This window comes from Cuculus canorus, chromosome Z (assembly GCF_017976375.1).
Source record: "Cuculus canorus isolate bCucCan1 chromosome Z, bCucCan1.pri, whole genome shotgun sequence".
Taxonomy (NCBI): domain Eukaryota; kingdom Metazoa; phylum Chordata; class Aves; order Cuculiformes; family Cuculidae; genus Cuculus; species Cuculus canorus.
Window position 1 is genome coordinate 17,286,913 of NC_071441.1, and position 24,019 is coordinate 17,310,931.

General features: G+C 39.9%; 2 protein-coding genes across 3 annotated transcripts in view; one reads left to right on the plus strand and one right to left on the minus strand.

Annotated features, from left to right (window-relative positions):
- The first annotated feature begins 508 nt into the window (after positions 1-508).
- Positions 509-6,161, plus strand: NSA2 (NSA2 ribosome biogenesis factor). The gene is made up of 6 exons (XM_054055316.1): positions 509-645; positions 1,440-1,627; positions 3,200-3,350; positions 3,687-3,866; positions 5,021-5,213; positions 5,880-6,161. The coding sequence occupies exons 1-6, from the start codon at positions 643-645 to the stop codon at positions 5,945-5,947; spliced, it is 783 nt and encodes a 260-aa protein (XP_053911291.1). The 5' UTR covers positions 509-642; the 3' UTR covers positions 5,948-6,161.
- Positions 6,162-8,067: 1,906 nt separating this feature from the next.
- Positions 8,068-24,019, minus strand: part of FAM169A (family with sequence similarity 169 member A) — a 31,968-nt gene continuing 16,016 nt past the window's right edge. Inside the window, exons 3-13 of one of the 2 annotated variants that reach the window (XM_054055314.1) lie at positions 23,880-23,979; positions 22,760-22,845; positions 21,186-21,357; positions 20,166-20,345; positions 18,780-18,908; positions 18,472-18,581; positions 16,953-17,007; positions 16,461-16,599; positions 14,285-14,444; positions 13,252-13,458; positions 8,068-12,492 (exon numbers count right to left, since the gene is read on the minus strand). In XM_054055314.1, the coding sequence (XP_053911289.1) occupies positions 11,947-12,492; positions 13,252-13,458; positions 14,285-14,444; positions 16,461-16,599; positions 16,953-17,007; positions 18,472-18,581; positions 18,780-18,908; positions 20,166-20,345; positions 21,186-21,357; positions 22,760-22,845; positions 23,880-23,979 (1,884 nt within the window). In that variant the 3' untranslated portion in view covers positions 8,068-11,946. Of the gene's footprint in view, positions 12,493-13,251; positions 13,459-14,284; positions 14,445-16,460; positions 16,600-16,952; positions 17,008-18,471; positions 18,585-18,779; positions 18,909-20,165; positions 20,346-21,185; positions 21,358-22,759; positions 22,846-23,879; positions 23,980-24,019 lie in introns of both variants that reach the window. The other variant, XM_054055313.1, reaches the window with a different exon arrangement.

The following is a 24,019-nucleotide window of genomic DNA, read 5'->3' on the forward strand; positions in this document are numbered from 1 at the left end:
CTGGGGGACTCGTTCTGGAGCTGCGGGAGCGCGAGCGCTTTGCCAGGGCTGGGAGCGATCCCCGTGGGTCCAGACAGAGCTGGGACAGGGGCGTTTCCCACCCGCGGGCGGCTGTGTCGGTGCTCCCAGCGATCTTGAGCACTTTCTGCTACCCTGCAAGGACTGGGTTTGATGTCACTGTGAGCTTCACAAGTCAAACCTCTTGCTGATTTGGAGCTTTGAAGCCAGCCCTGCCTGAATTTCCCTTTGAGGCAGGGAGAGCCTGCAAACAGAAGGGATCACAGAAGAAAACGCATCTGCTTAGCACAGGTCACACTGCACACAAGGCGCTGTCATCTACAAAGAATGGACAGTGTCTGGAAATCACCACTGCTTGGCAGAAAACACGCTGTGAGAGGGACATTCTGTCTGACGTTCAAAAAGTACGATTACTCAGATGAAATCTAACCCTGCTTTAGCTTAAATCAAAATGTTCCGGTTGCTGCAACAGGAACCAATTCTCGCATCACTGACCTCTTCCCCGCCGCTTTTCGCCTCCCCCTCGCCCGTCTGGAGGAACCAAAGTGAGCGGGGCCGCGTTTCCAGCCGGGGCCGCTTTCTGGAGCGCCCGCCCTTTCCGCTGCGGGGCGCGAAGCCGCCAACATGGTAGAAGCTGGGGTGCTCGGAGGGGAGGGGCGTTGGTGAGCGGGACCCTCGTGCGGGGTGCCCGGCCGGAGCGGGGGGAGGGGGGGGCTTGGAAGGAGGGAGGGACGCAGAGGGTGGGGGGAGGCCCGCGGAGAAGAGCGGAGGCCTGAAACAGGGAATGTTAGGCCCACGGCGAGGCGGAGGTGAGGAACAGGGGAGGGTAGAGTGGGACGCGGAGGAGAGGAGCGTGGAGGGCCGTGGGGCACGCGGAGTAGGGGGAAGCCAAGCAGCGGAGGGGGGCAAGGGAGAGTGGGAGCCAAGCAGCAGGTGGGGGAGGAGGAGGGGGAGGGGGAGGGAGGGGGTGCTCGGGTACGCGGAGCGGAGGCCCGCGGAGGGAGGGGGTAAGCCCGCGGAGTTGGGGGGCAGAGGCAGACCCTGGGGGAGGGTGGGTGGATAAGATGAGGGGGTAAAGGGGGGATCGTGGAGCAGGGGACGCGGAGACGGGGCGCGAGGAACCAAGCGGGGGCGGGTTAGGGGGACCAAGGGGGAGAAGAGGGGGTCGCCGAGAAGGGGAGGAGGAAGACAAGGTGGGAGGAAAGGGGGACGGGAAGGGGGCGGAGGAGGGGGCAGGAGACCAAGAGGAGGTGCAGAGGGGGAGGCGGAGGCCGGTGAAGCGCGGAGGTGGTGGCGGTGTCCGCATGAAAGAGGGGGATGGGGGCTGCACGGTGGGCGCTGCCGCCGCCGTACCCCGCGCCTCGTCGAGGCGTCAGCGCCCTCCCCGCCGTGTCTGCTGATCGCCCCCCGCGCGCCCGCAGCCGCAGAACGAGCACATCGAACTGCACCGCAAGCGGTATGGGTACCGGCTGGACTACCACGAGAAGAAGAGGAAGAAGGAGGGCCGGGAGGCACACGAGCGGTCCCGCAAGGCCAAGAAGATGATTGGGCTGAAGGCCAAGCTGTACCACAAGCAGCGGCACGCTGAGAAAATACAGATGAAGAAGACGTGAGTACCGGGCTTCTCTGGCACCGCCTGGACATCCTGGCGTTGGAAGGATGAGACGGGATGTTCATGTCCTCATCTTGCATGCCATACATTTCATATCAGATGATACCTTTTGTATCAGAAACAGTGTGGTCTAGGGAATCGATGGACCCCTGGAATTAACTGCATCTTGAATGCTGTGTTCGGTTTTGTGCCCCTCACTACAAGAAAGACATTGAGGCACTGGAGCACGTCCAGAGCAGGGCAGTGAAGCTGGTGAAGGGGCTGGAGAGTGTGTCCTGTGAGGAGCAGCTGAGGGAACTGGGGTCATTTACTCTAGACTAAAGGAGGCTGAGGGGGGGAGTTAATAGCTGCCTGAAAGGAGGTTGTAGTGAGGCCAGTTTTAGTCTGTACTCCCAAGTAACAAGCGATAGAATGAGAGGAAATGGCCTCAAGTTGCACCAGAAAGGTTTAGATTGGATATTAGAAAATAACTACTCCACTGAAAGGATTGTCAAGCATTGTACCAGGCTGCCCAGGGAAGTGGTTGAGTCACCATCCCTAGAGGTATTTCAAAGATGTGTAGACGTGGTGCATAGGGACGTGGTTTAGTGGCAGACTTGGCACTCTTAGGTTAAACAGTTGGACTTTATCTTAAAGTTCTTTCCCAACCTAAACGAGTCTGTGTTTCTATTATACTTTTAAATTGCGCTCAGGCTATAGGAGAAAATGGGGTTTGTCACAGAGAAGTTTCTGACTTCCTCTCTTCTCAATGATAATCAAGAATATTATTCTTTAAGTCTGGGTTAGCAATAGCAGTGACTAGTATATTATGACAGAAATATGAATGCATTCACTTAAGCTTTTACATCAGCTGTTCTGTTAGTGTAGCAAGAGGCAGCAGGCATTCTTTTTAATACTGTTGATAGAAAAAGTACAGTAACGTACACAGTGTTTGAGCTGAACATGAGTGTTGATTTCCAGGAAAGTTACAATAATAAGAAGCATTTTTCTGAAAATTTTCTGTTAAGACATTGAAATCAACACTATTAAAAGTATTCTTTATTGCTAACAAACAATGTTTTTGTTGTTTTCCAAGTGTAGACAGTTATTTCCCTCTGCTACTCAAATTAACTACTCAAAAATGTTGCTACTCAAAATTAACCAAACGTGTCCCCTTTTACACACACACCCCCACAGATTTGTAAGCATTGCCATAAAATCTCGAAAGAGTGGTAGTATGCTAATTTTGTCAGAGAGAAAGGCTTCTGTTTCTCAAAGTGCTTGGCTGCTTGTTTTAAGCTATTCAGAAATTCACTGGAAAGGTGTATGTCTTGTGTTCCCAGCCTTGATGGGTATTAACAAGCTTTTATGCACAGTGCAGCCTGTCAGTTGTTACATTCAGTTAAATCACTACTTTATCTTGAAAATTATTTGGGATTATTCCTTAAATATAAATATGTGCTTGTTTACAAATAGCTCTTTAAAATGAAAATTTTGAGCAGGCACAAGCTAAATTAAAAGAACATCTCTATGATCTCAAAATAAGCCCTTTTCTCTCCTACTCTTAATACTGTTTTTCTTTCTTTGCAGCATTAAAATGCATGAAAACAGAAATACTAAGAAAAAGAATGATGAAAAAACACCTAAAGGAGCTGTACCAGCATACCTGCTGGACAGAGAGGGTCAGTCCCGGGCCAAGGTTCTCTCTAACATGATCAAGCAGAAAAGAAAAGAAAAAGCTGTAAGTAACTGCATTAAATTTGAGGTTTTTAAATAGTAATTTACTATTACTTGTGACAATGACCATGTTGCGTTGCTGATGCTCCAGCGACTTAAAACCTGCAAGCAAAGTCTGAATATTGATATTGCAGGAAACTGGAAACCTTGACTCACTGAGAAATAAACATTGCAGTATCTTCATTTTCATAACTTTAAACACTAATAAGTAGCTATGAGTCCCATTGAAAGTACAGTGTACCACTATCTTTAGGAAATTTTATTTTATTTGGTTGTTTCATTTCATTTAGCAGTGTGGCGAGTAAGACTGTTGACTTTTTTTTTCCCCCCCTTCTTCCAGGGAAAATGGGAGGTTCCTGTGCCAAAGGTCCGTGCACAAGGAGAAACAGAAGTTTTAAAAGTAATTCGTACAGGAAAGAGGAAGAAGAAGGCCTGGAAGAGAATGGTTACAAAAGTTTGTTTTGTTGGAGATGGCTTTACTAGGAAGCCTCCTAAATACGAACGATTCATTCGACCAATGGTAATGTCCTTAAGCCTTAAAGAATGTTTAAGTAATAATTCTTTTTATTTACTGCTTCAAGTTTCTGTGGCAAGGAAACTTTCTTCCATGATAATGCACTTAACTACTACTGAGGTAGGACATTTTCTGGTAGTTTCTTTGCAGAAATCTAAACCTGGAATAGCCTGAAAGCAGGGAGGTGCCTCTAAAGCCACAGTCTGTGCTGAAATACCTCTGCTCTTATTCCTGTGACTCAGGTGATGCCAGTAAGGTAAAGCTACCAGCTGTCAAATTAGCACAGGGAGGTCTTCAGCAAAGGCACCTGGAATAGGTTTCAGAGTCAGAGGCTTCTTTGTCAAGCTGCTGTGGTGCTGTCAGCTGCAGAAGGCAGTGGTGTTCCAGGACTCCAGAACTCCTTCCTGGCTTGTTAAGTAAGCTTGAAGCACAGTCGTGATCATATGGAAGGGAAATGCTGTCCCTCCAATTTGACCTTTCCTTACACAGCTGCAGGAACAGTGCCTGGGCTCTAGCAGCCTGGCAGCGCACAGGAGGAAAAACTAGATTCGCTAAGACAATGTAGTGTTTCTATAAATACCTGCTTCTTTTTTCTCACAGGAATCAACAGGATCGCTATGCAGGCTGCCTGTTGGATGGCACTTCACTGTTGTTTTGATGGGCATCTTACACAGAAGCCTTAGATAGATTTTAATTGACAGAAAATTTAATGGTATTTAATAGTAAAGTAGCCTTTACGAAGCACAAGTCTTGCGGTAGAATGTGCTGTAACAGATGGGTATTAAATATTTTATAATGTGTGGAAGGTTTTTCTGTTTTACAAGAAAAAAGGAAAAAAAATCTAGTCTTAAAAACCAATGCATTACCATAAATGCTTCATTTCTTCATGGAGCAGAAGACATCGGAGGCAGCAAATATTCTTGTACTATTCAAAATTGACATCCCAAATATATACATGGAAAGTTTTATCTTGTTATTAATCAGGTTTTTAAACAAACCTGACATTGTACAGTAGGCAGGTAGCGTTCAGTACTTTAGGTTGTTTCATTCTTTCCAGTTAAAAAACATATAAAGCGGAGGACATTATGCTTGAAAGTGTTAGATGAGTTGCAAGGACTTAAAGCAATTATTAACTCATTCTAACACTCCTTTTGCAACAGGGCTTACGCTTCAAGAAGGCACATGTGACACATCCTGAACTTAAAGCTACTTTTTGCCTACCTATCCTTGGTGTAAAAAAGAATCCTTCTTCTCCTTTGTATACCACGCTGGGTGTAATTACCAAGGGTACCGTCATTGAGGTGAACGTGAGCGAGCTTGGCCTTGTGACACAAGGGGGCAAAGTTATCTGGGGTAAGTAGTTAAACTTGCTATACCTTAGAACTAGTTTTACCAATTTTAAGTCTTCATTACCTGATGTACTTTTAAGACCATATTCTGTAGTCATAATTAATCCATTATTAAATGTTAGGTTTGGACTGTAAGAGAAGTAACTACTTGGCAACTCTAAAAATGCAAGCTTTTAAGTTTCAATCTTAGGCTTTCTGTTCACACTTTCAGAATCAAATTAAAGTTGAGTAAAGACTCAACTTGTTTACCTGTTTCACACTGAGCAATGCTGCAAATCTATAAAGGCCTATCTGCATGAACTATGACAATCATGTTTTCAGTGAAAATTCTGTGTAGAAGTATCTTCATAGGATCAGACTGACTTATTTTAAGAGAGGGTTTGACTTGTACAATAGCAGAACCTATGACTGTTTTTTTTTTTGTTTTGTTTTAATCTACCCAGGACTCTAAATAATCCATTTATAAAAACAAACTGAATTAAATGTTTCAGAAACCTAAGTTTGCAGCACAGCAGAAGGTTGATTTAGATTTCAAAGTGCATTTCAGTTGTGGAACAGGAATTCCATACGCTTCAAAGACTTGTGGACTGAACTTGCAAACGTAGAAGTCTAGTTTATTATATGAACTTTCTCAAGCTTTTGAAGACATTTAATTCCTTTTTCTCTTTAGGGAAATACGCACAAGTAACAAACAATCCAGAAAATGATGGCTGTATTAATGCAGTTCTACTTGTTTAAGTTGTGTTTGATACTAAGCGTTGGACATGGGCTCCTGCAAAATCAGTGCAGTTTCAACAGGTTTTCAAGATCTCTGGAACCTTCGACCATTCAAGAACATTGACCCCAGAAGCTGGTGAAGAACTTAAACATCCCAGAAATGACTGCTCAGATTTTTATATTTATAGTGTTTGCTCAGCTGAACACTACCCAAATAAAGTGATTCAGTTTTCAAGTTTTGCTGATGTGGTATGGATTTGATCTAAACTTTCTTGGTCTTTTTACAGTAGCAGGTTTTGGGCTTAGATAAATTGCATAAATACTTAATTCAGCTCACAATCCTAGTGATGGGAAGTAACAGCCGCTGTCTCCCATGATGGCCTGCTGTAATAGCTAAAGGTACAGAGGAACATACTAACTTGTATTCTGCTTCTGGGAACACAGAAGAGCTGGAAGAACACAGCTAGAATCTTACTGCTGACTGACGTCAGAAATTAAACACTGTTTAGTACTTGCCCCTACAGAAGCATGAGCTTGAGAACACATTAGCAGGACCGGCTTGTGGAGATATTACTATGAGGGCAGCTATGGCACCCTTGTTACCTTGTGTCTGTCTAGTTTTGGTGGCTTTAAGAAATACTGAAGAAAAACTGAAGGGTCACATGCATCAAACTATCAATGTATATTTAGCTTGCATCCTTGAAATACAAGAAACAAAAGCCGCTTTTGAACTGGAAGCTTTCAGCAATGGCGTATGTAACTGCATCAATAATCTTCAACTCAAGACTGTAGTGGTAAACAAACTTAGCATAATCTATCACTGCAGATAAACATACTCACCATTTTACACTCCTAAACGGTACTTCACTTCAAACCAAGGAGCTTTTAACACAAATTCCAAGTCAAATCCTTGTAAGTGTTCTCCAGTTAATGAGGGAACTCTTGCCCTTCAGCACTCTAAGAAGGAAACTTTCAAAAAAAATTAAGGTATTTCAGAAGCCAAAATGTGAGTACGTTTGTGTTGATGTTTTTTGCATTAAAAAAACAAAGCTAGAGGTGGTCACACATGCAATAGGCAAACTGAGTAGCAGATTATAGAAACTTGAGTAGTTAAAGTTGGAAGGCACCTCTTGAGACCATGTAGTACAAGACCCCTGCTTAAAGCAGTCAACTACAGCAGCTGTCCAAGGGCCGTGTCCAGTCAGGTTTTGCGAATCTCCGAGGATGGAGACCACCACCTTGCCGGGCAACCTGATCTAGTGTTAGACCACTTCTACAGTTTAAAAATGTGTTGTGTTCAATTAGAATTTCATGTATTCCAGTTTGTGCACAGTGCCTCTTGTCCAGTCACTGGGCACCACTGTGAAGTCTTGCTCCATCTTCTTTGTACCCCTCCTCCCCCCAGGTATTTGTAAGATCTCACCAAGCTTTCTCCTTGCCAGGCTGAACAATTGCAGCTCTTAGCCTTCTGTATGACAGATGCTCCAATGCCTTAATCATCTGCACGATCAGATCACATTTCAGATCTGGAACTCTGGCCAGGAGGTCGAGCTAGCTACTTTTATACCGGCTTTCCATCTTCTCTAACACTATCTGATAGAGGCAGCACTTTAACTATACCAAAGTCCTCCTCTTAGAGGCTATTTTGTTAGTTGAACATACTGTACTAGTCTGGACTTCAGAACTTGCTATAATTTTTACTTTGTGCAGTGACAGATGATTTGAAACTAAGAAGGTCACAAGCCATTAAGTCATTTACTTGGAGAGGGCATTTTGTCAAAACAATAAGTTTTCATTTCAGTTCTTGTTGTGTTACCTTTACTGCATGTTATTTGTTAAAAGGAACATAACACTTCCATTTTTCTACCTCAAGAACATTACTACATTTTGTGCGATAAATGTGTGACCTGTTGGCTGAATAACTCAATCGTTGCACTTAAAACATTGTAAGACACTATAGGGAGTGTGTTACAGCATTTGTAGTTGGCTCGTCTACAGCAAACTACAACAGAATGCACACTGTAACGTTAAGAACAGCCTAATCTACAGTTTGTTTTTTTAATAAAAGTCTGATGCTTACACTAATTAGGTACCAGGAAATTGTTTTAATCTATAAAGAATTTCCTGTTCATAATCTTTGAGCTTTTAAAGCTCCTTGGTAGCAGATAGATTGTAAAATGATGCTCATTCTTGTGAGCGGAACCACTTTAAAACATGCCTCCTCCTGTACAGCAGAAAGGATTCAAATATTAAAAACGAAGAAAAAAAATGACAAAATATAAGTTTAATTACTACTTCAAAACATTTCAAAAGCAGCCAAGACAGTACTAGAAAAAAGGAAAAACTAACACTGTAACAAGACTTAAGTACAATACTCTAGAATAGCAACACATCTTTCATAAGATTTATAAACAGAGTATCACTAGTTTAGAAAACATCAACATCACATTTGTGAAAATAAATTTAGAAGTGTATCCCCTTGGAAATAAGATTTTAGAATAGTCACTTAAAGCAGAGAAGCCTAAACTTAGGCCTGTCTGTTGCTATGTTTAACTTCATAGTGTTGACGACATAGTAAATGGTCAATTTGATTAACAACATCTACAAATGAAATGGTATAAAAAAGCAAACTGAGGCCAGACATCATTTCAAATAAGGTAAAAGCACTTTTGAAATAAGATGCATATACATTTTCAGGTAAAGGGCTCTGAAACATGAGAACAGCAAACATGAATTCTGCATAAAATTAAACAGATCAAAAGAGAATGTGGGAGAAGCAATGTAAATCCTGTTACAAAATTAACAAGCAGTACAAGAGACATTTGAACAAATGCTGGATTCAAATACAAAAACATTTGCCGTCTAAGTGCAAGGCTGAAGTCACAAATTTATGTTCTTTAAACTCTATTTCTAGACTAAATAAAGCTGAAAAATAATACTGCTTGCTTTCACTGTACACATGTAGCTCCCCAACATGTTGTAATAGCATTAGGTAGAAACTTGTATAAAGTTTAATCATTGGTTGCTGGTGCAATAAGATCTTAAAAATTCTCTAAGAGTTTGACAGTAGTAAGACAGGCAGTTAACAGACAAAGAAAACCCCAAAACTGTCCAAGCCTAAAAACTGCTGGTTTTCCCCAGTCAATACAGTTGGTTGACATGCTCCCCTGCATTAATGTAACGGAAGGTGTAGACTATTAAACTACTGTTCCAGTGCGCAAATTAGTACAGCAATACAAACTATTATGCAAAGTTGGTATTTTGGTTTTGCTACTCCATATTTACTGCAAGATGACTGATTCCAAAGAGGCTGTCACAGAAATACACTGTGCCCTTCAGTTCAAAGTACTGCTCTGACCACAGATAGAACACTATCCAGTTTTCAAGGCTGTACTGGTTATCAGGATCGCTAACTGCACCCCAAATGCCCAGACTCGGTATGTAACAGCCATCAGGTAGTATCTCAGGTACCCCAGATAGGCAGAGGCATCTACTGAGGATCATACCTAAAGATATGAATTTGAATTCATAGAACTGTCTCACTGAAAGGAGATCAGATATATGACTGATCTCAGCAGAAACCAAGACTGACCTAGTATAATAATTCTGCTGTAATATTTATGTATTCAATATGCAAGTGTCTCAAAAGAAATATACTGATAAAAATCAGTTCCAGCTTAGCCATGAAAAGTAAAAGCCAGATGAGTGACATTACCTTCTCACACTGTCTTCTGACTTCACAGGGCATACAAGCAATAACCATACATAGTAGCTGAAATAACTGTGACTCACTTCTCATAAGTGAAAGAATCCCTACCTTTTTTGCAAGTGGATACATTTATATTAACTGAAGTATTCAGCAGATTAATCTTCACTAAACCCTGCTGTTAAAATGGAAAATGAGTCACAACAATACTGTATATAACTACCGTTCAAGGCAACAGCCCTTACAAATCCCAAATTCTTAGCAATGCAATAGATGTGTTTTCTAGCCACATTTTTTAATTCAATAAATTTTAGCACTAAAAGAGAAGCCATACAGAAGAACACAAGCTTTGCCTCATGTGCTTTATAGAGAAAGCTTCATTAGTTTTACAAATGCTTAAGGTTCACTTGAATATGTCTACAAACAATTGTGACAGATGTTGAATATTTATCAGTCATGAGGGTTCATAAGGAGTGCCTGTATGTACATTGACAGGGAGTTACAATTACGTGCAATAGTCCAAGAAACCCAGATTTAACTCAATAATCCCATGCACCCTGTATCTAAAGTTTAGGTAATACATGTTTTTTCTAAAAACTGCCTTCTCCCTATAAACTGCTCTTAACAGGTTAGAAAGGAGCAAAGTACTTTATCAGCTGAAAGTAATATTAATGTATCTTATGCAGTTAAAATATCTTATAAATTACAGTTAAACTGTGTAAGCATAAAATCCCCAAACCAGATTCCTACATTAGCTTTATAGAGGCATAAAAGACAGCATTGCAACTACTCAAGTGAACCTTGTACTCAGAAGCCCTGAACAGCAATTTCTAGATGCCTCTATTTTTGAGACACTGTGGGAGAGCAGTTCACTCCTCTTAGAAAAGGCATAAAGCAGGAAAAACTGTAGGGTGATTTCCTGTTCTTAGAACCCATTTTTATTTCTTATTCCTGAGTTTTTAACCTATCATGAGATGAGCTTCATTGACTGAAAGAAACACATAGCAAACTAAAGAGAAATTTTTTTGTGTGTCACAAATGACATTAAATACATGGGTTGCCATGAGAATCTCTGAAGGGAAGCATGCATGAAAAGCTTGTTTTTATTTCTCTTTGCATACAGCAAAGGTCACTTGCTGCTTTTAAGAAAAAACAGTGAACTGGGAAGCTATCCTTCCAGGCATTACACCCAAGGTAGAAAAAGAAAGTGGGAATCTGAAGTGTTTGCAAGCAATCACCTGCGAACTTCTTAAGATGTAGAAGCTCAGCAAACAAGCATTTGCTGAAGCACCCACTAATATTTACACTAATGAATGTCACAACCACCTGAAATGCCAGCACTCACAAGAGACACACCTGGCAAACACATTTTAATAGTTACCTCACAGCACCAGCCGAGTATTTGGAAAACACAAGCACCATGTTCATTCAGACCAAAAGATCAAAAGTTGTCGTATTCTTGTCCTGCAATATTAACAAGTAATCAAGTATCCACTAAACACATGCAAGTAGTTAGGAAGGTAGTTCAAGCGATTCTGTGCATGTACTGGAGTCTGTACTCCACACACTCTGGAAAAAACTTGGGCTTACCAAGATGCTCACCCTGGAAGCTACAAATACTGTGTAGGCATCTCTTGATCTCCACATAAAGAACTTCATTAGCAGAATGCGCTACTGCAGATACTGTGCTGACTCTGTTTCCACTCACTCAGCTGTTTCAAGCGATTCTCATGACAAACAGATACTGCTTATGCTGTTTTGATCTACTGAGTTATACCTTCTTGTGTATTTTGAGACTTAGAATTATGGAATCTTAATTTCTTTTAATGTCATCTATGAAAATCTATGGGGAGTGAACAAGAAGGGAGGAAGGGTTTTTCTCGTTCTACTTCCATAGTAGAGAACACAAAGTTATTAAAAAAAAAAATGCTAGAGTGTCATCTGGCCTCATGGATGTCCATGGGACTTTAAGGGACCTTCACAGGGCCAGGATTTTACACTGCATTTTTCATCCATAACTGCCATCTCAAACATGCAAACTGTTCCCTTTGTTAGCACAACTGTATTTAGTCTGCATGTATCCTTTACAAAAGGACGAGACTGGCTGTTTACTTTCATAATCTGATAAAGCTCAATGTCTAGTGGTTAAAAAAAAAAAAAGAAAACTTGAGGAAAGGTGATTAATTCCAAAAGGAAGTCCTACTCAGAATTTTAAACATGTCCTGTGTCCCATATGGTTTAAGTTACACTCTAGCGTTTTTTACATAAAATAACTTTATTTTAAATAGATGAGTTAACAATCTGTATTGCATTTTTAAGCTGGTTTTCCTTTTTTCTTCGGTGGACCTTTGTAGCCTTTAGCCTTTCTTCGCAAGTTTCTCCGATCTACAACAGGTACCTCAATTTCTGCTTCCTCAGAGCTGCTGTCAGCAGCCCGCTCCGCTGATGTTTGCGTATACTGATCCATCGGCTCAGCAGACTCTTCCAAGTGCTCTTCCAACTGGTTCTTCTGTCCTTCCTGTCCAGAAGGCTGCTGAAAAGAAACACCCTCGAGATCAACTTCTATGGCAGAGCTCTGACTCAAGGCAACAGAGGCCTCCTGTGAGTTGTGCCCTGCTTCCTCATTTTGATCTTCCAATGAGGATGCTGTTTTGGGGGACACATTTTCAGGAACAGATTCTTCCGCTGCTTCAGTTACCACAGGATGGGGCAGGCCGTTGTCAGAGGGCTCCTCCTTTGCTGTGAAAGCAGCTGCATTTTCCGTGGTGGTCTTTTCAGATTCTTCCTGTTCTTCAGTGCCCTCCTCTTCTACTAATGTACTTTCTTCAGCCAGCAATTCTGAATCATTTGCATATAAAGCCTGCAGGGGATGGGGAAAAAGTGCCAAAACAACCAAAGGGACAATTAATTGAAGACACAAAAGGCTGAACAACTATTGCCTCTAGCTAGCAATCTTGGAGGATACTTTGGCATTCAGCAGTTTTTAATACTATATATAGAGCCAACACACCAGTCCTTTCCTTCTTTTTGCATGAGAGATTTTTGTGAACTGCATCTGATATCCAGAGTCACTCTTCTATTTTCTAATTCAAATTATTTAGATAATTATTATGGTACAGCAAAAACATTCTTAAATTAATCTCGGAAAAAAAGATTATTTTTATTTTAGATGTGATTATAATTTTGCTAGCATATAAAAATCTGCTTTTATACTATAAACAAAACACAGAAAACTCTATTCCATAAGGGCATTTTATCAGTAATGAATTGCTTGTAGACTTCATCAGGGCAGAATTACTAAACAAAATAAGGATGTGGCTTTTCATTCACTTTCAACTAATACTTCAGTGAAGAAAAGTCTTTTCATTACTCCCAAGGCAAACTGAAGCAACATTTCTCTCTTTTTGGCATCATGCACATGCATGTCCCACTTCTGCATATTAAAACAGAAATGTTCATATATTCTGCTTAAGATTTACATCATCTGGCCTAATAATTGCTTCTCCCAATAATTTTACATGATTCTAGGAGCTACTTTCTACTGTTAGTTAACAAAGGCAAAACCAGCAAGATATGTATACTCTGAAGTAAAGATGACTTCATGTTTCAATTCTCTAACCTTCTCTGATACAGTGTCTTCTGAAGGTTTTGCAGCAGACTCAAGGATTAATGGAACAAAGAGTGTTAAGGGTTCTTCTCCTTGACTCGCAGACTGCAATTTTAATTCACCACTTAGAACTTCATTCGCTGTTTCCTCTTCAGCCATAAGTACAGTCTTACTGGTTTCTTCAGTTACTTGACCATTAAGAGGTTCTGATGTAGTTTCCTAAAAAAATCACATTTCTAAGTCAAGATTATGCCCAGCCATTGTTCTCCAACACTAAGAGGTGTATCTGAAATCTAAATTTGCAGCTTAATGTGAGAAGCAAATGGACTGGGTACCTAGAAATGTGTTCTAAGAAGGCAAACCTTAGTGCAGAGTAGCACTAAATTTCCGATCATAGCTTACGCTTTTGCCAAACAGTGCCAAGCTGAACAGTGTTTATGCATCTCACATGCATACATGCTGCAATCACTCCTTGAACCCAACACAGTGCAGGATCTACTTTGTCACCAATTAGTAAGAACATAAAAACATGGAGACGTTGCTAGGCACAAACGCTACTCCGATTTAAATTCAAGCTGTTAAGCTGCAGATAAAATTTGGATTTAAAACTCAAACCAGGTAAACATTAAGTAGAGAAGTAAGAAGAACCAAGAGTAGTCACTAAAGCATACCAGCTATTCGCTTCTTCTCAGAAAGTCTTTTTTTATTTTTTAAATTAGAAATGCTGGATCACCTTTTGACATTACTCCAGTTCTCAGGAATATCTGAGTAGGAGAAATCAATTAAGAAAGATAGGTTGGTACAGAAGCTAAAAATTCAGCTTACTGAAGATCCTATGAACTCTTGTTCAAAGTAAGGACAACTGAATATTCCCTGAAACTAATTCTATACTAAGCTTAGCTTCTCAGATATACTTCTCAACAAAGCATCAGTAGAAAAATCAAAGAGTTGATAGTCACATGGGCCAAGGGAGCAAGCACCATATTTAACACAAACTATAGCTGTATTCCAAACTACTTTGCTATAGCTACCATATCCAGCTCACCTCCTTCTCATTCTGTTTCTCAGGGGACGATACATGTAGCTCCACTTCTGACACAGACTGACTGTCATTTTCAACAATCCTTTCTACATCCTTCACAATATTCTCCTCATGTACTTCTAAGTCTTTAGAGCTTTCAGCCGTCGGGTCAGGAAGTTCCATCCTGCAGCAGGTATTGAGATACACCTGTTAATCTCTTAGATTTATACACAGTTTTGGTGATTTCAACAGGGAAATTCTTTCACAACCAATTATAAAGTGCTGTATCGTGTGCTTGCCATAGGAAATAAGAATCCAGAATATTAAATACATCTAAAAATCACTATATCTCCTTGTTAGGGGAAAAAAAGCATGTCAATTAGGAAAAAATGCTTTGCAAAATATAAAGTGAAGACACTTATTCCCATAAACTCAAATTGAGAAGTCAGAAATCTTTTTTAAAGTTTTAAAGTTTGTTACTTTAAATGTAGAAAGCAGTAATCCACTATATATTTGAAAGCTGCAAGGGGGTGAGAAAGGAAGCAGTTTCTCTCAGCCCCACTGTAGAAACAGTTTAAAATTATGGAGTTACAAAAGCAGACATGTTTGTACAATTATTGAATATACCTACACTACAAAGACAATGACTGGAAAAGAATTCAAGGCAATAAACACGTCTGATGAAGATTCAACCAGCTAGAGGTTAGTAACTACCTAAAAATGAAGCTCTGATGCACATGATGGGTAGGTAACACTATCTCAAATATTCAGTTCTCATATTTGAAATTATAAAACTTAAGACGAACTGGAAATATTACATACAAGAAAAGGAAAAAGTATACGCAATAGATTTGCAGGAGACTGCTTCACTAAGGCAGTACTGGAAGGTTTTATCCCAGGTGCCAGGCCCTGACAAAAGGCCCTGCATTTGCTAGCATGCATGGAAGGAGAGAACCAAGGTGATACCCTGGCTTGTTGCTATCAGGATTCCCCTTAGCTCTAGTGAAACACCATGTTATGCATCATGTTCCAAGGAGCAGTGGAACCTCACTTTGCAAGGCCCAAAATACTGACATTCAATAACAGGCTATTCCTCTCACATATCAACTTGCCAATTACTAGTAGTAACAGGGCTGTGGCAGCAAACCATGCCCTCTGGCCTGTCTGAATCAGCCTAGGGCAAGACACCACAGCTTTATGTCTGCAGTTCTGCAGAGCAATTTAAACACAAAAATAAGGCTGTAGCTAACTGAAGACCTCAGCTTCATATGGAAGAAAATCCACCAAATAATTATGTTTAAAGAAATGTAATGGAACAATAATCAGGTTATCTTCAGTTCTTCAAAGGAGATTTCTGGGGTTGCAGTGGGTTTTTCTGGAATACAATGAGAGAGGGAGAGAAAGAGATGTGATGGGGCGGAAGGGCAGTGTGTGTCTATGAGTGCACAGATCCTTACACATAGGAAGGGGAACAATTTAAGTATTCATTTTTAAAAGGCACAGTTCTGCTTTCTGGATGGAAGCCAGAACAAACTAGTACTTCAGGCCCTATCTTGTACAAAATGTTAGGGCACACAAGTGGTACAACTCTTCCTGTGTAACAGTTATCAAATGGGGATGCAAAAAGATCCTTTAAACTGGAGACAATTTTTTCCCAGGATCTAAGTTTGGATATGATGATTTTAACACCAGAATTTCTCTAAACAAAGAGCTTTACTTTGAAGATGGCAGGCTCTCTGTAACTCTTGTTATTAAGTGTCAAACAGTAACCGCTCTCAAGCGAAACAGTCAGACTTTATTTTACTGCAATATGCCAAAATAACAAGAGGTCAGGAAGTGCCATCTCTCCAAAGATCACACATAGCGTTGTGGATACGTGTCCAGTTATACTATCACAAGAAAACATGCTGTATGAATTCAGATTGTTTTGCCTTCATGCAGACTCACTTATAAGAGAACATCGTCAACCCCCACTGTTTCCTTACTGCTATGTCCAGTATCTGCTGATATTTCAGAGTTACTACATTCTGGTGTGATTTCAGGCTATGTCTCACTTCCCATTATCAGGGACTTTTTTTTTTAGCAATTTCTAAAAATCAAGCAAATGAAGTAGGAAGAAAGAAGAAATACAAACTAGCACATTGTGAGACAACTGATGCAGCAACAAAATAAGAAATTGTTAAAATATGGGCTCCTCTACCTGCTTTCTGACACATGAAGAGCATTTTCCTCATCTCCTTGGGAAATTCCAGGTTCAGATTCCTGGCTATTTCTTCCTATCCTGGTTCTTTTTAAATGACTGCTTCGTGTCCGAATGGAAACGGGACCTGTGTTAGGGTCTTAGGTAAAAAAAACAACCAAAAAAATCAACAAAATAAGTGCAAGTGAATAAATGCCGTCCAAGATTTGCACATAACTCTCACTCCTAATATTTCATTAAAGAACCTGAGAGCAAGTAAAACAGCATTTCACTGTGGTCTTTTTTTTTCCCTGAATATGCATGTGTAATATCTTTACCAAGACTCATTACAATTTCACCTGAAGCCCTCTAAAGGGCTTATAAGATAAGCCTCACTAGAGGAAAGCATGCTTTTATACACTGTGCAAATGAATACACTAAGATTGAAAACAATGAAAGAGCCTGATAACCTATTAATCCACAGTAATCAATACGGATAACCAAGGTTTTTACCTTTAGATGTGCTTGCACAGATATCTACTGATTCTTTACCTTTTTGAGAGTCAGCCTGTAAAGCGAAAGCAAAGCTAATGTTACTCCAAAAACTTCTGAATTGATCAAAATACTTTCATTTTCCTCTCTGTGATTGCATCTTTCTAAAACATTTTTTCACAGCAACCACCCTACAGAAACTTTAAGATACTTAGATGTAGGTACCTTATTTCTCAACAGATCTTTTTTTTCCTTCAAATTATCTCTATTACAAGGATGATTTTATTTTTCCCCTGTATTTTACTTCTGGCCTCAACATAGAAGGTAAGACATGAATTCGTTACCTGTCATTACAAACACTAGAAAGTTTTTTCCTTGCCATTCTAACAGATGATCACATAATTAAATGCTAGAAACCTCTTTTTTTTTTGTTTCTGCTTTCTGTATAAACTCCTAAGACTACACTAGAGTAGCTGACAAATTTTAACAGAGAAATTTTCTTTTATATATGCATTCCATTTTGTAGTCTTATTTTTATCACAGCATGCAACAGAATACAGCAGCCCATGTGAAAAAAAAAAAAGTCAGCACAAGAGGCTTTTTATGTAAGAGTTCCCTCTCCCTCGAGCTCTTCTGCCTCTTGTTCTTCCCCACCATCCCAATACTTCATTTTTTTCTGCAAGTTAGCTGAGGGCTTGGTGGTCAAGGACTTGACACTCTGAAGTAGGTACAAACTGGACACATTAAAATGAAGTTATACTCATTGCTCTTTGCTGCTAGAAGTAATCTAGAACTGGCAATAACTGGCATCCAGGTGTTCTGTCACCTTTCCAGTTTCATTTCAAGTTCTACTCAAGAAGGCCAGCAAAACATGGCATTACCTACATTCTGCTACTTGAAGTAGTTTCAGTGACTTTTAAACATATGAGAAACTGCGTTCTAAAGACAAATCATCCTAGCATCAAAACACAAAACAGCCCTAAGTGAAAGGTGAACATGAAAGCTGGGGAATATTTTTTTCCCAATCTGGTTGATAATTCAAATACATAAAAAGAAAGCTGCAGTCATTCTATATGGACAGCATATAACAACAAATCCAATCTTTCCACTGAACTGTGATGTGAATGTGCACTTTCTAGAAATACGTTTCCTCATTCTCTCCACTCTTAAACTCTACTGTTAACAGCCTTTCTAGACAGTTTAATCTCAGAGACAGTTAAAATACTCTCCTTCCTCTAATTTGCTAACAAATAGCTCAAATTATAAACCCTGACAGCTGTGGCACACACTGTCTACATTCATGGGGACATCCGCCAGACTTCTTCACACAAAAAAAATGGTACTTTTAACGCCAGCTTAGTCATCGGTGTTACTGTTACATCAGTAGGAAGCACAACATTCACCCAAAAAGTAACAAAAGCACTACTTTTATATGTAGTGCAGAGTTGAGCCAATTCAATTCCAATGAGACAGACAAAAATACTCATACTTTGTTTAGTAACAAAGCAGACAAAAAAAAGAGGCAGCACTGTATACCTACACTTAGCTGTGTTTCTAGCTCAGTCTTCCGTCCACTTGTTTCTGATACTGCTGCAGACTGCTGGAAATTATCCTCTGCTTGCAAACTCTTATTTTCTTTCTGTGAGGCCTCTGCTGTTGAGATTTAAAAAAGGGAAACAGGGTGCCTTTGTATAAAAAGTTATAACATTCCAAATATTACAGATCTCAAGACAAATAAAAACCTTTCTGCTAGTTTTCATGGCCAGTGTTCACAGAAGTAAACATTGTGTTTGTAAAGCCTTTATTCATCTTTTACAAAGTGTCAGAAAACGAACAAAGCATCCATACCTGCAATTTTGAGCTTTTCCCCTTGTACTCTCGACATAACAGATTTTCTCTGGAACCAACATCCTGGTCCCTCCACTTCCCATAAAAGGTTATGATCCCCAGGATACTTCTCAAGATATTGCTTACAAGCTGAACAAACATAATAGAAACACTGTATTATACATATATACACACTTATCTGTGCCTCAGTTTAAGCTCATCTGAAATCAAATTAATTTGCCAACTTCCATCATACACAAACTACCAAAAGAAGAACTATTCAACAAAACAGTGGAGTCTGAAGTAAATATAATATTGCTTTACCCTACTCATCCTTCTCAATAAGCCTTTTCTTCAGGTTTAAAGATTTTCCATTATCATCATAAACTGCAACAAAGATGGCAGGATTTTCTTCTCCTCTAACACCCACTTGCAATTTCAACTTCACTGTCACTGGTCACTGTCCCTGCCAATCACAAGACCCAACCCATCACAGAAGGCGTCGCAGGCAGAAGAAATAGGCAAGTGATTTTTGTCATTCCCACGTTATTATAGGCACTCATAAAAAGCACTCTTTGGGAATGCGAACACATTACCATTGCATGGTTTATCATCCACTCACTGTTCGCTTCCAGGATATTTTATTCTTTGCTGTGCCGCCTCCTCCTCGTTTCTCCCAATACACATACTAAGTACTCCTGTGGAGAGGCATGCTTTGACACTATCCTGCAGTAGCTACCAGGAGAACTACCGTTTTTCACCTGAGTCCCTACTGATGCATATACTCCATGGACAAGATCCCTGTCATATCATGCCTTGACCAGGGAAATGGCTTAGTCATTAAATTCTGCTCATGACAGTTTGCTGGTTGAAGCATAATACAGCAGGTCTAGTCAGATCCCACAACAGTGGTACTTGGAAAAGCAGAAAATCTCCAGTGGCTAAGAAGTGAAGATTAAAATGTTACAGAAGGAAGCCCCACAAATGGCCTAAGAGTAGTGCAAGCTCTCAGAAACAGGACAAAGCAGCATCATCTCCAGAATGCACATTATTTCCTAGATGACATAATGACATAACCGCCTTGGGTTGCTAACAGAAGAGCCATAAGCATTTTCCTTGTACACACACACCGACACACACACCGACACACACACCGACACACACACCGACACACACACCGACACATAAGCTTCACAGCAGCAGAAAGCCAATGGAGATAAAATAATCTAGTCTCATGCAGAAGATTAGATTTTGAATCAGGAACCACCTTAAATCAGGATTTTTAACCTTTACTGAAGAGCAGAACATCTAATACAGAAACTCATGATGCAGCCACAGATGTGCTGAATGACAGCACTCAGACACAAAGAAAGCAAAAAGATCAGAAAAATAAATGAAAGAGCTTGCCTGTGTACATGAAGGACGATAGCGGATATCGTAGGCCAAGAGAGCCTTCACTAAAGGAATCCACAAAGTCCTCCAGCATGATCAGCCCACAGTCCTTCCCACGATATTTCTTTCTTACAAACATTGTGTCTAGAACTGGAAGCATATAATTCTGACCACGGAAAGAGCTACAAATACTTCCTGAAATAATAGGAGGGGAAAAAAATATACCATTGGCATGCTGCAGCAGGAATTATAGAATATACAAATAAAGACTCCTATAATTTATACAATCACATAGTTTTGTATAATTAAGTCATACAGGAGTTATACTAAAAATTATAAAGTAATTTATAACGTTAACTAAAAATAAATATTTGCTATCAGCCCTTTATTGGCTCTTTGAGCAAGCTTCATAATGATGCCAAGATATTTCAATAGATTGATATACTAGAAAATCTGTAGTAACAAGATAAAGGGGAAAGGCTCACTTTGAAATCTCACAACACAATTCCATAGGAAAATTATATTAAAAATTAAGCTGAAAGACAGAGAAGGGACTTTTATATAGATTACATTACTCCTCAGGGCAAATATGAAGACAATAATTTAGCTCATTTTTAAAGACTGGAAGAATAATCTAAATTTTTTAAACCACAAAAGAATCCTAGGACAGTTTACATAGAAATTCTCATATAAGCAATGCATTATCCATAATTAAACAAGGATGAAACAGGCTGTCACAACACATAGGTACTTCAGTATTAGAGTATTCAGAGGGTAGCTAAGGACTCAGTGGTGAAAAAGCAATGCCATATAATGGCATTAAGATAGCCCATCAATTACTGAATCCAATTTAAGGCCCTCATCTTCCGAGCCTGTGTGAACTATGCCAAGGAGTTTACCTTTCCTCAAACAAGGCCAAAGAAAAGCATTCATTTGCACAACACAGCTTGTAAAGTCTATTAAATATCATACTCTTTAAATAACGTCACTATCTAGCCCTCCCTTCCCCAGCCCCTCAGTACTCCAATGTTTTACCTGTAGGTTTAACAGAATAGAATCCAATAGCCTCTCCTTTTTTCCACATGATCTTAGCATAGTCATTCCGACCATGACAGAGAAAAGGGATCTCATTCCTTTCCATTTCTTGTGTCCGATAGATAATTCGATTCAGAACATAGAGAACAACCCTCTCTCCTACTGACTTCACCTAAGGAAACACAAAAATATTTTAGGAGTAGTCAGATCAGTTGCTCACATATCAGGTACCTTATTTTTCAAAGCTGTCAGTTAACACAGCTGCAGACAGCATCACAAGAAGCTGTAAGTGCTAAAGCAGGATGAAGCTCTGGTGTTTGAGGGCAAGGAGATGCTTGGAAATCACAGCAGTAGGTGAAGTACAAAGCAATAGCATAGACAGAGGATATTTCACAACTTCAACGTCACTGCTAATCCAAAGGGTACATGTTCAAAGAAGTGCTGCAAGTGGGACAGTGGGGGGACTGTTTTTATTTTATTTCAAATCTGTTTCTGAATTTAAGACATTTACCAACCACAACAGCAGTACACCAGACTTCCCAGGCTGTCAGGAATCTGGAGTCCTACAAAGGAGCAATTATATGCTTCGTGGTGTAGCAGGACTTCACACTCTCAGTCACTGCTGACAAGACTGGCAGACAACAGTATGTGTGATGCAGTGGAAGAACCACTTACAACGGTTTCTGTGGCATGAAAACAAGGAACTCAGCATCCTTCTGTCTCTCCTGCTGAGTTCCTTTTACATACAAAACTTAAGTTCACCACTATCCTACCCACCGTGGAGGAAGAATGCAGGAACTATGCTCTCTTCCCAGTGCCCAGAGTCTCATCCACCCTACCTGTAAAAGCTTCAGCTTTCCTGATTTAAACACCATCCTACCCTTAAGAAGCCCTTGGAAAACAAGGCTACATGCCAAATTCTCTAGAATAAATTAAAAAAATACAATAATAAAGATGAGTACTAAGATTCTACGAGCAACTATAAACTACACTCCGGGAACAAAACAGATTTCCAATTTTGGAAAATAAAAACCAGAATTCCATGCTACATACTTGTCAGTAAAGACAACAAAGGTCAATGATGAGCAATAACACAGATACCAGGCAACTTACTTTCCCAAAGCTCATATAACTGTTACTGCAAGCTACCAGCTCCAACTTGCCTCTATCAAACAGGTTCACAACAATATTTTTAGCTTTCTATTTTCCTGAGACCAACAGGTACTGCTATAGTACAACACACCACTCTACTGATATTTTGACACAACCAGACATAGAACATTCTAAAGAGTAAAGAAAAAAAATCCTAAAATCATTAACATCCCAACAGTTTACATATGAAGTAACTGTACAATAGTCACTCTTGCTCCAGACAGCCTTCACAATCAAGACACCTTTCTCCTTAGTACCTGTTATTCCTATATTCCCACTGACCTTGCTCTTGGCTTGAGACACTCAACTCATTTCTGAATGAAATGAAAACATGTAATACCTCACATACTACTTATTTGCCATTAATTGCCATTACCTCAAAGGGTAGGAATAATTGCTAGGTGTATGTTGGAGCGCTTTACCTGAAGAAGCCCCTGTCTAGCAGGAACAGATGTTCTCACAATGTCATCAATTGACCACCACTGGTCAGCAAGATACAGGGCTACAGCTTGAAAGAAACAAGGGGAAATAAAAAGTTAGTGATTCTTATCATCCCAAAAGAAACATTCATTAAAGCTACTAAACAATTAGGAATAACGCTTTAGTAATCCATCTAAGCATCTAGTTGGCAGCTCTTACCACTAGCACAACAAATGGTGTGAAATACACTCCCTCCAAATGCAATGATCCTTAGTCCAAAACCCGTTTGAAAACTGAGAACAACAAAACCAAACACAGATTTTGTGTGGCATGGTACACAGGAACTCGTTTTCGGACACTGTCTTCCATCACTGTGCTCTAGCATCTCCCTCCTCTGAAAACTGGGCCTTCCAAAAGAAGTTTCATTCAACCATGTATTTTAGTTCTGGGTTGCCAATGGATATCGATTTTGAAACTGTGCAAGTTTTAGGGAGTCAGATGAATGTAAAATGGCTGACAGCCATGTGATTAACAATTAGTAAGAATTTAATCTACAGGCATTTGTGACAAATTTGACAATCATATACATGACATTAAATGGAAAAAGAACGAAATATGGAGGACTGGAATGGAAGAGAGATAAGGAGAAAACAAAAAAAAAAGAAACAAACAGTGATATGTCAACTTAACCAGAGCTTCAGCTAAAGCTGAAGACAAATTTACACTTTATGCTGCACAATCTCTGCTAATAAAGAGTACCCAAATTCATGGGCAAATTAATGGGTTCAATGAATGCTAAGTAAATTCCTCTTGGACAGGTGAGGTGTACATGAAGAGCTCTAGAGATATACATTTGACTTGGACTCAGATGAGCACCATGTTATTCTTCTACATATCTTCTGAGTTCAACAGATCCTGTTCTACCCTGACTAGTGTGCAAATTTCTATAATTTGTGTATATGAATTAACAAAAATAATAATACAGGACCAAGAACACAGTGAACAACAAATGCAAAAGTGGCAAAGTTATGAGCTACACCAGCACGGAATGAGCAAGGGCCTGGTGACATGTTTGTCACAGAAAAAGAAACAGCAACAGTAATTAGAATATTAAAGTGAAACCTGTGAGTGAGTCCCTTGGTGCAAACAAAGCAAGAACTTTGTATGTCTGGTCTTCTCCATAAAGAGGAACGAAGCCCACAGTTGCCAAGCTAATAGGAATCTGGAATAAGAGCATACAATACCTCACCAGACTCTTGCTA